General features: G+C 40.5%; 1 protein-coding gene across 1 annotated transcript in view; it reads left to right on the forward strand.

The window, feature by feature from the left end:
* Positions 1-14,767, forward strand: part of LOC137340749 (BAR/IMD domain-containing adapter protein 2-like 1) — an 81,890-nt gene that overhangs the window by 15,846 nt on the left and 51,277 nt on the right. The window contains exon 3 of the mRNA XM_068003490.1: positions 6,254-6,340. Within this exon, the coding sequence (XP_067859591.1) occupies positions 6,254-6,340 (87 nt within the window). The remainder of the gene's footprint in view (positions 1-6,253; positions 6,341-14,767) is intronic.

Below are 14,767 nucleotides of genomic sequence, written 5' to 3' on the forward strand. Positions count from 1 at the left end.
GTAAATCGTACCAAGAGCGAGGCCACGTTCTTTGGGAACTGGACCGACCGATCCTTTGACCCCTTCACCGTCAGGTCGGATTACCTGAAGGTGCTGGGGATCTGGATCGGAGGGGCCGGGGCGTGCACCAAGAACTGGAAGGAGCGTATTTCTAAGGTGAAGCAGAAACTGGGACTGTGGAATAGACGATCCCTCTCGATTGTGGGCAAAAACCTGGTCATCAAGTGCGAGGTGCTCTCTGTGTTGCTGTACATGGCACAGGTCTGGCCTATACCTCGCTCCTATGCCGCGACAGTCACCTGAGCCATCTTCCATTTTGTCTGGAGATCAAAAATGGATCATGTCCGCAGGGACACGATGTACAAATCTCTGGAGAAAGGGGAGGAAAGACGTGCCCAACGTGGCCCTCATCCTGATGGCCACTTTCGTGTGCGGCTGCATCAAGCTTTGCGTGGACCCTTGGTATGCATACACAGTGTCACTACGTGCTGAGGTTCTACCTATCCCCGGTGTTACGAAGGATGGGCCTGGCCACGCTGCCACGGAATGCTCCGTCCAGTTGGACTGTTCCGCCCCACCTGTCCTCCGTTGAAAAGTTTATGCAAAAAAACACCTTCGACCACAAGGCGATCAGTAAGTGGTCCGCACGTAACGTCCTCGAGACCCTGCGGGAAAAGGAGATAATGGATCCTGCCAGTTGGTTCCCCGAGCAGATTGTCAATGTCATTTGGCAGAACACCTCATCGCCAGAGCTCTCAAACAAGCACCAAGACATAGCTTGGCTGGTGGTGAGAAGGGCTCTTCCTGTCAGATCCTTCATGCACTCCCGGACTCTCAGCGCCACCGCGTGCTGTCCCCGAGGAGGCTGCGGTGGAGACGAGACCATCACCCATCTCCTTCTGGAACGTGCCTCTGCAAGGAAGGTCTGGAGAGAGATGCAGTGGTATCTGTCCAGGTTCGTCCCGAGCAGTTCCGTAACACAGGACTCTGTGCTCTGCGGGCTGTTCCCGGGGACGCACACCAAGACGGACATCAACTGCTGCTTGAAGACCATCAACTCGGTGAAAGACGCCCTTTGGTCTGCCTGAAACTTGCTGGTCTTCCAGTGCAAGGAGCTGTCCTCGACCGAGTGTTGCAGACTGGCACATTCCAAGGTCCAGGACTACGTGCTCAGGGACGCAATGAGGCTGGGTACGGCTGCCACAAAGGCTCTTAGGGGAAAGGCAACCGTTTAGAGCCTTCCCGCCATTGTATACCGAGGGGCAGCAATCGGGGAAAAACCCCCCCGCGCAGAATGTAAAATTCAAATTGATGTAATGTACCTGTAATGAATCTGTAATCAATAATCTGTATTGAGTGTAATGCAATGAGGCACCCTAGAGTGTCATGAACTGTAATTATGTACAGTGTGTTCATTGAACTGTACTTGATGCAACCTGCAAATTGTATAATCTGTATTGTGTACGTTTGGAATGTGATATGACAACTGTATTGTATGTATTGCTGCAAATTTTATGAATAAAGTATATTTTAATGAAAAAAACCTACATATGCATTGAACTTATCCATCATTATCCATTATTCTGTGTATATCCTCCTGGATTGCTTTCGCTGAGTATGTCTAACTGTTTAGGTTCAGTCATTTGGAAAATTCCATTCATTAAAACCCTTTTTTAGTTTTTCATATGCTCAAGTTCTGGATATTAGTTTGGGATGCTGCATTTTAAAGATTTACGGTAGCAAATATGAGCTTTGGCCCGGTTTTTGATGTTACGAACATACGAGCAATGACGGGACAGGAAAAGACTCTTTGGTAAATCCAGCTTGTCCCACACAATGTGATGCCTCATGCATCACAATATACACTCCCCACCCCGACCAAAACTATGTGATCTCCTGGGAGAGACGCATAACCTGATTTTAAAAACCCAGACCAATTTGGGGGGGAAATATCTAGGAAATTCCTCTCTGACCTCCAGTTCTTTTAGCCTATCTTGGTTACTAAGGTGCTTCAAACTGGGAATTAATCTAGTGGGCCTTCTCTGCACCCTTACCAAAGTCTCTATCACCCACCATGTGAGGAGACAAAAACTGGACACAGTATTCTATCTAATGGCCTGACCAAGGTCTTGTACAAGGACAAAATAGTCTTCCAAAATAAGCATACTATCGTTGATAGGTGGTCATTGAGAATAGGTTAATGTGCAGCTATTCTCGTAATCTAGTAAATCTGGTTCAATTGAAGCTTATTACTGTAACTGCATTTTAATCCAGTGATTTACCTGGGATTGGACTTGGTTTTGTGAACTTTATCAGAATGGTGGCACTTTATTAAGTAGCAGACAGTTTAAATGGTATCTTGCTTCTATGACTAGTTTAATTATATTTAGATAGACAGGATGAAAAGCTTCTCTTTGGTAGTTGTGGGTTTCATTCCAGTTCCAATTCTCGTGGCCAAGACACTATATTTTAGCATTGTATTGGAAAGTTATCAAAGCGTGCATTTATTGTACAGCTATAGCAGTTTTGCTTTGCATCAATTCTACAGTTATAGCATAAATATAGCTTGAATTTAGAGCCAGGTCCGCTTCACACAGGAACAGTGAAATGAGACTCCTTGGACTTTTGCTTCAATGTCAGTTCAAGCTTTAATACCCAGTTTACACAATACAAGTTTAATGTTGATGCAAACCTGAGACCGCTTTGCATCAACGCTAAACCTGCCACCGACTCCATCCCTCTCTCTCTGGCCATTGTCTGAGGCTGAACCAGACCATTGGCAACCTTGGCGTCCTATTTGACCCTGAGATGAGCCTCCGACCACATAACAGCTCCATCACCAAGACCGCCTACTTCCACCTCCGTAACATTGCCCCATCTCTGCCCCTGCCTCAGCTCATCTGCTGCTGAAACCCTGATCCATGCCTTTGTTGCCTCCAGACTTGACTATTCCAATGCTCTCCTGGCCAGCCTCCCATCTTCCACCCTCCTTAAACTTGAGTTCATGCCCATAGTCTAACTCGTAGCAAGTCCCGTTCACAAGTCACCCCTGTGCTCGCTGAACTACATTGGCTCCCGGTCCGGGAACACGTCGATTTTAAAATTCTCATCCATGTTTTCAAATCCTTCCATGGCCTCGCCCCTCCCTTTTTCTGTAACCTCTTCCAGCCCTATAACCCTCCGATCTCTGCGCTCCTCCAATTATTGCATCTTGCGCATCCCCGATTTTAATCACTCCACCGTTGGCAGTAGTGCCTTCAGCTGCCTGGGCCCTAAGCTCTGGAATTCCCTTTCTAAACCGCTCTGCCTCTATACTCTCACTCCCCCTTTAAGACACTTCTCAAAACCTACCTCTTTGACCAAGGTTTTGGTCACCTTGTCCTAATATCTCCTTATGTGGCTCGGTGTCAAATTTTATTTGATAACGGTCCTGTGAAGTGCCTTGTGATGTTTTACTACATTAAAGGTGCTATATAAATGCAAGTTGTTGTCGTAATTGCACCCTGAGAATCATGGGGACTGGTAACTTGTTTTCTCAGACCAGACTATCATGGTGACTGGGGACGCAGGATCTGAAACTATTTACTGTGGAAAGGCGGAAGATGTAGCTTACCAGAGTTTATTTCCCAGCATAAAATCACTCCGTTAATATAAATTGTCATGTAAATAGTCATGTGGTTTGGTTGTGAATGTAGGCTAGTCCTAATTCCTTGTAGAAAGCTACCTTGTTTATTCACATCTCCTGTCCACTGAGGTGGTGCATGAGAGGATCCAACATCAAATAAATAGTCTACTCTGCTACCCACAACAAAATGGACTTCTTTTTACCCAGCATTGAAACTTCACCGTCATTGGTTCAAGGAATACTTGTTCCTAATTGGCTGCGTAGGACTTGAAAAAAGCAATCATTCTATGGTTGAAGGAGATGTAAACCGCTCTTCGTGGTCTGGTTGTTGTCATTTGAGGGAGAAATTTAAATGCTTCTAATTTTTCTCGGGAGTTTATCTTGTTAATGTTTGAAAGGTCCCTTCCCAATTATAATTGAGCTGCAATTGAGACCTAGAAAAATTGTTATGAAAGGCTTTCTAACCATGTTTGATACTAATCTGTCATTGTTGGACAAAATTAGAAAACTGGGGTTAATTTTTTTTCAAAAACACAATAGATGACATTCTTTAAAAATCAGAAGTGGAATTTTTAGAAGGGTTTAATTTTAAACATCTTTCATAATACTTTTTGACATTATTATTAGTCCATGGGGAAACTGTCCAATTACATCTACAGGCTCTAGTTTACACCACGCAGATATGAATCCTTGCTTTAAGTTCATTATATACTTTGTGAAAAAAAGAATTCTAGTCCCAGTTGGTCTAAAAGGAGACCCAGCCCACGCAAAAATCGACACTTTCTTCACATTATGTTAAAAATAGGTTGCCAAATGGTCTTAATAGAATAGCAGGGAAACTTGAGATTTGCCTTGATAAAAGGAATTTGCACTGATCTTTATCAGCTTATGTACCAGTTTTACTTCCAGATGATCTTATGGGTGTGTTGCTTTGTAAGCTTGTTTAATTAGAAATGGTAGTAATTGTACCACTTCATGTGTTTTTTTCTTTTTAAAAAAAAGCTAAAATTTCTATTAGTTTTAAATGCTGCATCACTGAGGGTTTTCTAATTTTACATTTGTACTGAACAGTCATTCAGGAAAGCAGTTTAACATTGTTTACTGAGTTTAAACTGTTCAAAAACCCTTGAAACACTGGTTCTTGAATTGATGAAGTACTAACCTGTAACATTTAGGCATATAAAGAAAAAATGCAAATAGTGCAAATCTGATACAAAAACTAGAAATATACAGCCGGTTGATCATCTGAAAAGAGGTAGGGAGGAGTGAGGCTATGGAAGGATTTGAAAACAAGTATGAGAATTTTAAAATCAAGGCATTGCTGGGCTGGGAGCTAATGTAGGTCAGCGAGCACAAGGGCAACGGGTGAACGGGACTTGGTGCGAGTTAGGATTTGGGCAGCAGAGTTTTGGATGAGCTCAAGTTTGTGGAGGGAAGAAGGGAGGCCGGCTGGGAGAGCATTGGAATAGTCAAATCTCGAGGTAACAAAGGCATGGATGAGGGTTCAACTGAAAAGAAACAGAATTTATTTTTCTCATGGGGGTCCTCCAGTTACTTTGTAACTCCGTTACTCTGTTTGCTAGCTGCTGACTCCACCCCTTTCTCTGGCCACTGTCTGAGGCTGAACCAGACTGTTTGCAACCTTGGCGTCCCATTTGACCCCGAGATGAGCTTCCAACCCCATATCCGCTCCATCACCAAGACCGCCTACTTCTACCTCCATAACATCACTCATCTCTGCCCGTGCCTCAGCTCATCTGCTGCTGAAACCCTCATCCATGCATTTGTTACCTCGAGATTTGACTATTCCAATGCTCTCCCAGCCAGCCTCCCTTCTTCCCTCCACAAACTCGAGCTCATCCAAAACTCTGCTGCCCATATCCTAACTCGCATCTAGTCCCGTTCACCCATTGCCCTTGTGCTCGCTGACCTACATTAGCTCCCAGTCCAGCAATGCCTCGATTTTAAAATTCTCATATGTTTTCAAATCCTTCCATAGCCTCACTCCTCCCTATCTCTGTAATCTCTTCCAGCCCTGCAACCCTCAGAGATCTCTGTGCTCCTCCAATTCTGGCCTTTTGCTACGTTAAAGGCGCTATATAAATGCAAGTTGTTATGTTCTGAAATAATCTCATTCAGTGGCCAGTGAAACAATTTTTCTCTCATTTGATATTTCTGTTCGTCTGAGGTTGTAAACACAAGTTGCAAAATGACAGCAGACAATCAAAGAAAACACACCAAAAGAACACAACACTCAAGTGTTTAACACATGCAAGCAACAGTGAAATGTTGGTGGATATTTTGCTATTCACATTCATCACTGGTCTTGCTATCCATTTTTGATCAACCTGGCCATATTCACCTGCAACCTTCGCCTTAGAATGAAGAGGGGTAGAAAAAAGTGTAATTTTACATTGTAAAAGTTTTAGATTACCAGTAACCATGGAAGATGCAAGAATTTTACAGAAGTGAGTTACTCTGAATAGAACACTGGTCTTTATTTGATAACATTTCAGATTTGCTCTATTTGGTGTATTCTCTTACTCCCAATATGCTTATTTTGTTCTGTGTTTCCCTAAGCAAATAACTACAGTTTGACAAAATATTATTTTCTGTTTATTTTAACAGCTATGGTGGCTGCAGGCAAGATATACTTTGATGGCATTTCAAAATTGGGAGAGCTGAGTTCCCAGTCACCGGTCTCCAAAGAGCTAGGTAAGGTGCATGTGAACCAATGGATGCATTTTGTATCTCAATCCACATATAAACTTTCTTGGTTAAAGATGAATTAAAAGAATGAATTGCATTTATAAAGTGCCTTATCACATCTGAACCATTTCCACGACTCACATACAGTAAATTACTTTGAAATGCAACGGCTGTAATGCAGGCCAACTCAGACGGTTTTGCAAGACCCTTCAAACAACAATGTGGTGAACGACCAGTTAATCTGTTTTTGGTGGTGTTAGTTAAGGAAGGAATGTTGGCCAGGTTTTTGAGAGAACTCTCTGCTTTTCAAATCGAGAAATAGGATATTTAATTACCATTTCTAAACTTTGTACCAAACTTCAAAAACATAGTTACAGATTAACATCACAGTAGCTTGATGAATGATTAGGAAAAGTAAGTGATGTTGTACGTGCCATAATTTCCACTGGAGAGCTTGTGGAGAGGAACAAGAGTCAATTTTATGCTCTGTGAATACACAATAAGCCATACCCTGAAACAATCCACTCTTTTAAATTGCAATTATATGTTTACTTTGTAGAGCGTAATTCTTTTATGAATGGGTTTTATAGTAAAATGCAGCTTACTCTGGTGATTCACGATAAAATGTATATAGTAGCAAGCAGGGTTGGTTGAAATCTTCCCGTTCTAGTTAAAATCTGCAGGTAAAAGTCATCAAGTAGAGATAGATGATCCTGATTTTGTTCACCATTTTTATCAATTTTTTAAAAAAACTATGCATTTTCTATAATTTAAAAGTATAACGAAGGCATTAATACAGACCAAGAACCATTAAAGTTTGCATATTGTTTTAGACTCAGAAAATACTGATTCTATTTTGCCAATTTTCTACTTTCCTCTTCCTTTCCTAGAGGCACAGATTCTTGCTCTTTCTGTCCCTAACTTTCCATTACCTGTTCCAAGTGGTCACTTGCTGTAGTGAGCCCACAAAGTGAATTTTAGCAGGTGTTTGCAGACATGTACACAGCAATGAAATTAATCAATCTTTTTTTCTCTCTTGCATTTTCTGTTAAATTCTCTCTCCCATTATCTTTCCCCTTCATCTTCCTATCCTGCCTGAAATCCAGCAGGATGGCAGCAGAAAAGGAGGAAAAACTGGACACTAAGGCCTACAAATGCCTTGACTAGAAATTCCCTACCCAGCCCTTGCAAGGGGTCATTGGCCAGTCCTTCCCCACCCATTACATCCAAATACCTGCAGTGGGGCAGGGCCCCAGTTCCCTTCCCATTTCTCTCCAGTTTGCTGATTAGATTTTAAATCTGAAAAGAAAAATATTTAATTCCATGGGTGTACCAATTTTTGATTTTTTTTTTACAACGGTTCTGTTCCCCAGCTTTATTTTGATTGTTAATTGGGTTTTTAAAGTTTTATTTTTGCAATGCCTATTATAAAGGATAATTGCAAATGCCATGATATGACTTAGCTCTGAAGATAGCTGTTCACTGCAGCAACGTGGTACAATATACTAGTAAAAAATGCCTTTCTTTATTACCATTTCCTCTCAGTTTTCTTGAGCATTCCAACATATTAGCTTGAGCATTATGTTTTCACAATGGTACGTCTGTGCAAGGATTTAAAACTCAGTTTAGAGGCACACTAACTGTTTGCCTTTTCTTGTTTTGTTAACATCTTCTGTGCCTCACTCCAAACACTGAAGTGTGATTTTTCTCACATTGTATGCAGACTATCAGTAATGTAAACACGCTGAGCAAACAGTCTTTATATGCTAGAATTGCTTCAAGAAGCAACTCTGCAAGGCAGATGTTGCCATGGAATCCACCCCTTTTAAATTTTGGGACAGATTCCTAAGCACTGTTGCAAAAAATAACTTTGTGTGCACAAGCTTCGCGTGCAGTTGTTTGAAAGTTGAAATGAATGACTGGTAATCGTCCATACAGACCACTAAAGTTTAAAAACTGTCATACTGGCCTAGACACATAGGTTGAGTGGTAAAAATGTCTGCAGCTAAAAAGAAAGAACTTGCATTTATATAGCGCCTTTCACCTCATGATGTCCCAAAGCGCTTTTCAAGTGTAGTCACTGTTGTAATGCTGGAAAATGTGGCAGCCAATTTGCACACAGCAAGGTCCCACAATAGCAGCAAGGTCCCACAATAGCAACAAGATACATGACCAGATAATCCGTTTTTTAGTAATGTTGGTTGAGAGATAAATATTGGCCAGGACGTCAGGGAGAACTCCCCTGCTCTTCTTCGAAAAGTGCAGTGGGATCTTTTGCATCCACCTGAGAGGGCAGTACTGCACTGAAGTGTCAGCCTAGAAGGCCAGGCGTAGCCTGGATTTTGGATTTCTCCACAACCATTGTTTTTCCAATTCGACTGCCAGCTGAGGCAGGTGCACTTCTGTCGCGGTGGAACCAAGATTGATGGATTTTCCTCTGCAGGAAGACGAGAAGCAGTTGATATAAGTGAACGGGAATTGATTATATTTCATATATAGTGTTCCCCTGATGGTTTCGTGAATAAAAGCATCACTTGGTTTAGTAGTAAATTGTGCAGAAAAGAAGGTCTCCGAGACAATTCCTGGTCTCTACTGAAATAGTTGATCTCAACAAGAGTTGGGGGTAAAGGAAATCAGCTAAGGTCTTACTTGATTGCAGTCCAGATATTCCAACTGGAAAGTGTGCATTTGTGAGTACTGGGTGAGGATAGGATTCGGCTCAACTGCGATGCAATATTGAATTGCTGGCCCATGTCCACTTCTTAAACCATTTGCAGGTGTCGTTTGTGTGAACTATTAGAGGGCTGCCAGCACCTGTGTAAGTATGCCTCAGCATAATTTACTATCTTCAGGAGAGAAAAAGAGAACAAGAAAATTAAGGGGGGTGCAATGGGAAACTGCTGGGTAGTGTCCCTAACCCGGCAAAAGAAATATGTTGGAAGAAGCTACACCCAAGTCCCTTTAGGGTCAGCTTTCTTTACTGGTTACAAATCCAATATGAAACTTAAGGGGTGATTTTAACTCCCTTGCCCGGTGAAATCCAGGTGCTACAGGAGTTGAAATCAAAGCAGTCCACTTACTGCTCATTTTCCATCCCACAGCTATCTTAAAGCCAGGTGGCTGAGAGGTCCACCAGACTCGGGCGGGAGCCTTGTGAATTTATGCTAATCAAAGTCCTATTATGTAGGTGAGGCTCCAAAGCCATTTTTATGACCTATTGCGCAGAGCATCCATTGTGGATGCTCTGCTAAGTGGAAGCTGTTGAACCGTAAGCGGAGCTGCCCCCCCCCCCCCCCCACTTATTTCTGAGAGGCCAAGAGGAGCAATAGTGCTTCTCTGGAGTCCACAAAAATAGTTTGGGCCGCTGCCTTCCTGGCACCCCCCCCCACTTCTTCGTTCCAACCCCCTCCCCCCACCCAAATGACATAGTTTGCTGCTGGCCAGCTGGGGTATTATGCCGGCCCCAACCCAGCGAGCTAGTTTGGGGAGGGCAGCTCGCCGGCTCCATTTAAGCAAAGCCTGGCCCTTAAAATGGACCGGCCTCCTGCTGCAACTTCCGGGTGTTCTGCCAGCTAATCGCTCGGGATTTAAGATTCTCTCTTTAGAAATGCTCAGAATTAATCTTTTAAATATAAAGTAGTGGATCTCCTGTTACATTTTGTGTTGAATCAGGGGATATGCTGGAGTGCCAAAGATATGAACAGGAAATGCATGCAATGCTCGTCTTAGGAAACCTACTGACAGTAACAGCTGATCTGCTGGTGGCCAGTCCTCAGTACATCATCAAGCAATTGGTTGACAGGACGACAGTCTCTGGTTCCGCAATCTTGTTGATTGAAGGGACTCTACAACACTGCATCATATGGACACATTCATACATCGACACTGACCTGACTTTTAATAATATAGACAGGAAATTGAAAATTATTGTAAGACCAGTCCACCTAAAGAGGCTTCCCTGAATGAACATGAAGTGTTGTTTTTATATTAATTATTTAAATATAATTTAAATTTTGAATGGTATTTAATCCTGGGATTGAATGATTTAGTAAAACAAAAACTGATTTCAGTAGCTGTTTAAATTTTGATGCAATGAAAGCTGTATATTCTGGAAACTCTATAATGTCATTGTTTCTGAAATAGATAGCTGCCTTAAATTTGTGTCATTTATAATAGGTGTATATATGAAAGTAGGGATGATTCATCAAGGTAAGAGGAAGTTATTGGGAACTCTAGCAACAGAAAAACAGTTAAGCTTGTCATACATGCTTATGATGTAATAGCTACAACAATGTGATTCTTTGTCTTGTAAAGATTTCCTGTAATAAATTTAAAATTTGTAGTTGGGTAAAAATACCATAGCTGGACTTGTGAAATTGGATTTTGACAACTAAAGTATAGTGGGGATGTAATATACTTCCTGTCTTTCTTAAGTTTTCCCCTTTTACCTCCTCTCAAGACTGTATGTACTCAAGAGTCATGTACGTCTACAAGCAGCCATCTTATACGTGTCTAATTTTGAGTCTCGTAAATGAGTATCAGCAGGTTATTGTAGAGGCAATAAAGGCCAAGATTGCTCTTATCTCCCTACGATGTCCATGTATACAAACGCATGTACACACACATCACCCCACCCCCAAACAGGAGTCCCTGAATTGTAATCAAGAATGAGAACCCATGACAATTTTTTTTATCACCTGCCATTTCTACATTTCCCATTTTTTTCTTCAGTAATTGATATTTCAAATGTGTAAAATTAGGAGCTTAAACAAAACAAAAAAAATGTACATGTCACAACAACATGGTTAAATTTATCTGTTGAAATTCTTTATGTGCCCTTTAAATGCCTTCATCAAATATTTTACTTGAACATTTCAGGTTTTTCCAAAGGCTTGGACTAACTGGGCCTGAATTTGCTGAAAGTCTGCACCATTGTAATGGTGTATCTGTGGCGAACACCATTATTATGGTGCAGAAATTTCAGGAAATTATGGCGTGAGTGATTTACATCATTACATACGCCATGCCGTAACTTGCAGGGAATTTTGCGATGCTTCAGAGACTTTCACAGAAAAAGTTGAACAGGTAATTATCATAGCTCCGCCTCCCATTAAAATCAATGGCGAGATAGATTTTGCCAAATTAACGGCACAGTGATCATCACAGTCACTTAGACCATTAATGAATGGCACTTGAGGGCTCAAAACGCTTGCTATAATCACAGAAATAAGAAAAATCATGAATATTTTGGTTTTGAAATGCATGGTATTGACTATGTAAATAAACCCATACTTGAATTAACTGGCTCAAATGATAAGACTGTACTTTGCGATCCATTGAATTGTATTAAAGGAACTGCTTTTTAAAAAAAAAATCAATTATCTTCCAGTGCAATAGGTCTGACAAAAAAAATCACCCGGTGCCATATCTGACGGTTCGTATTCAAAACAGCTTATTTGGGATTTCTGTTTGTATAAGGTGTCATGGGTAGGGGTGACATCGCTTTTACACTGCTAATTACTATTGGTAACCCAGTAAAATGCTCAACTCCTATTTAAATTCATAACCATTTCATCGTGTTGCATTTTATTTACACCACTCCCTTCCATTTTTATTGGCCTTAAAAACACATTCCACTTCGGAAACCTGTCCGTAGCAGTAAAGAAGTGGCTGATTAGGCGAATGTGATTTGAACCGATGGTGAAGAGCAGCAAGGCTGTGCTGGACCGTGTGTAACAGCAGCAGCTCCGCTTCATTTCGTTTCTGCCATTGGTCAATCATGTGCACACAGACGCGCCCCGCCCTAAAGGGAGGTTTGCTATTATTGTCATGTTATTTACTCTTTATACAATATTCAGTAACTTGCCAGTTGCATTGATTTATATTGCTACATTTCACTTGTTTTAAATGAAGCAAAGGGGACCTGTATATATTGATAAAACAATGCAAGATTATTTTTTTGCGAATTCCAAACCATTCAATTTAAATAATGATGCAATGCATATTTTATCAGATTTGTTTTATTAATTCCTAAGTAGAATAGAGTTAATATATGTTAGTTCAACTGTTACACAAAGCTTTTCCTTTCAATACGCTACTTTTCTAGGTGAACTGTTTCGGGAGAGAATACTTAATGCCTTTCCGTTGCTGCAAAAATATCCATTGGCTGCACCACTTCTGAGTTGCCGCTATATTTGCTGCAGCGCATTCTAATTATCTTGTCCAGCAAATTGTGGTGTGAACTCGCCACTGGAGGATCGGGAAGCACGGTGGTCTAACTTATGGCGCTCATCGCTAAAATCACCATTGCAGCAAATTCCTGGCCCCTATTTTTGCCCAGGGCTGTGATACTGCTATCTAAATTTGGATTCTTCATTCTGAACAGGTGCATTGTACCCAGTTTCACAGGATGCAAAAGTAGAATTCATTCAGCGGAACTGCTGGAATATTTTTCTATTCTAGTTTTTTAAAACAATTTGAAGAAAAGGTATAGGCCATTTTTCAACTATTTATTCAGGTAAAGTTTACATTGTGCTTTTTTAAAAACAAATAAGCTGTGCTTTTTAAACGGTGTGTATTAAAAACAGTACTGATTTCACACCTGTTACAGCTTTTGTTTTGTGTTCTGTAAACTTCAGAAAGCGCATTAAACAGAAAGAGGGGGAATTTATTGTACTTTCAATTCATAATTCAACTAATTTTTAGTAAATATTGAAGGAAACAGCTTCTAATTAGCACAGTTATCACCTGGTATGTTAGTAAAACAGCATCTAAATATAATTGGTGTTGTGCCTTTAATTATCCCTGATTCACGTGTTATGTAAGCGCCTTGGGACGTTTCACTACGTTAAAGGCGCTATATAAATGCAAGTTGTTATTATGTGACAGTTAGATAACATAAACATTAAAATTTACGGTGATCACAAAAAGAGTTGAAGGGGAGGGTAGAAAAAAATATATTTTATATAGAGGGTGGTTAGATTGTGGAATTCTCTGCCATGGGCCATTGATGAAGTAGAGTCCTTATGTTCTTTTAAAAGGCAATTAGATAGTTGCTTGAAAAAGACCAATTAAAGGTTATGGGGAGCAAGCAAGAGAATGGGATTAGATTGAGTGGCTCATGTGGAGAAAAACACCAGCACAGATCTGATGGGTGAAATGGCCTGTTTTGGTGCTGTTAACATTTTATGAAATGACATGTGGCTCATGATGGTTCTTGAGCTTAAATTATGGAAATATTTCACAGAAGGGAAAACTGCTGAAGGATGAATAATGTAGGATATAAAGTTTAATTATTCTAGAGTTTTGGTGTGTCTTAGTGTATTTTCCTTTTGGGGGAGGAAGCAGGGAGCAACCTTACAGAACCTTTCCTCAGGAGATTAAATGGGTCCAGTAGAGTTCACGATGGAGCTAATAGTACACTGCCTTGGTACCAAAAGATTTTTTTCTTGTTCCACATTTTTTTAATACTGTAACAGTGAAATTTTCTTCTTGTCCCAATTGCAAATGTTTCATGGTTAGATTTTGACAGCCAGAAACCGTTTTTCCTTTTCTATATAATTAGCCTGCTTAATGCTCTCTCAGCTTTGAGAACACAATTCACTATTTATTATTATGTGATGCACATTGGACACAGAATTGCCCAGTAATCCACTGAAGATAATGTTCAAGCCTTCAGTGGTGGTGTCGCATTTATTAATCTTGTGTGAGCTTCATTGCGCATCAAGGACATAGCGGACACTGACAGTCATTGCTACTGGGAGGAAAACTGATGAAAAAAAAAGTCCCTTGTGTAGTCAAAACTCTTATAAGTGATAACAGCAGGGAGTATTTCAAGGTTGTAATCTAATCGCATGGTCCAAATGACAGTTATAAACAGAATTTCTCTGTGTTTACAACAATTGAACTTGTCAATTAGATTGCTGCCTTTTAATCACGCATGCCTTTATTTCTCTTTCTGATCCATTATATGCTTTCAGACAAATGTAATCAATTTCCAGTTATTCCACAGTAATATTTCTAAAAATGTGTTCAATTTGAGCCACCAGTATTGAACAGAATCAACTAGCAGCAATGTGTTTTTTAATGTAGTACTTTTTAAAGAATAGCGCCAATTCCACAGTATTTAGTAACAAAGTAATTCCCAACCAATAAAATAAATTGACAACACTATATAGAAAAGGCAGAACTTATTTTAAAATAAAGACTGAAATCTGTACTGCAGCAGGATTTTCCCTGCTAATCGAAGAATTTTTCAACCATTTGGAATGAACTGTAACTTTTCATCAAATCACACTTCAGTCCAAATAGTTGAAAAACGAAACGCATTTACTTTAAAGAGGTTCAGTTAAAATGTGATCTATTTAAAGTGTGTTCGTGTTTGGTAGGTCTTGCCTGAAAGTGAAAATTCTGAATGCATCAGAGATGTGACAC

Source organism: Heptranchias perlo, chromosome 22, assembly GCF_035084215.1.
Source record: "Heptranchias perlo isolate sHepPer1 chromosome 22, sHepPer1.hap1, whole genome shotgun sequence".
NCBI classification, from domain to species: domain Eukaryota; kingdom Metazoa; phylum Chordata; class Chondrichthyes; order Hexanchiformes; family Hexanchidae; genus Heptranchias; species Heptranchias perlo.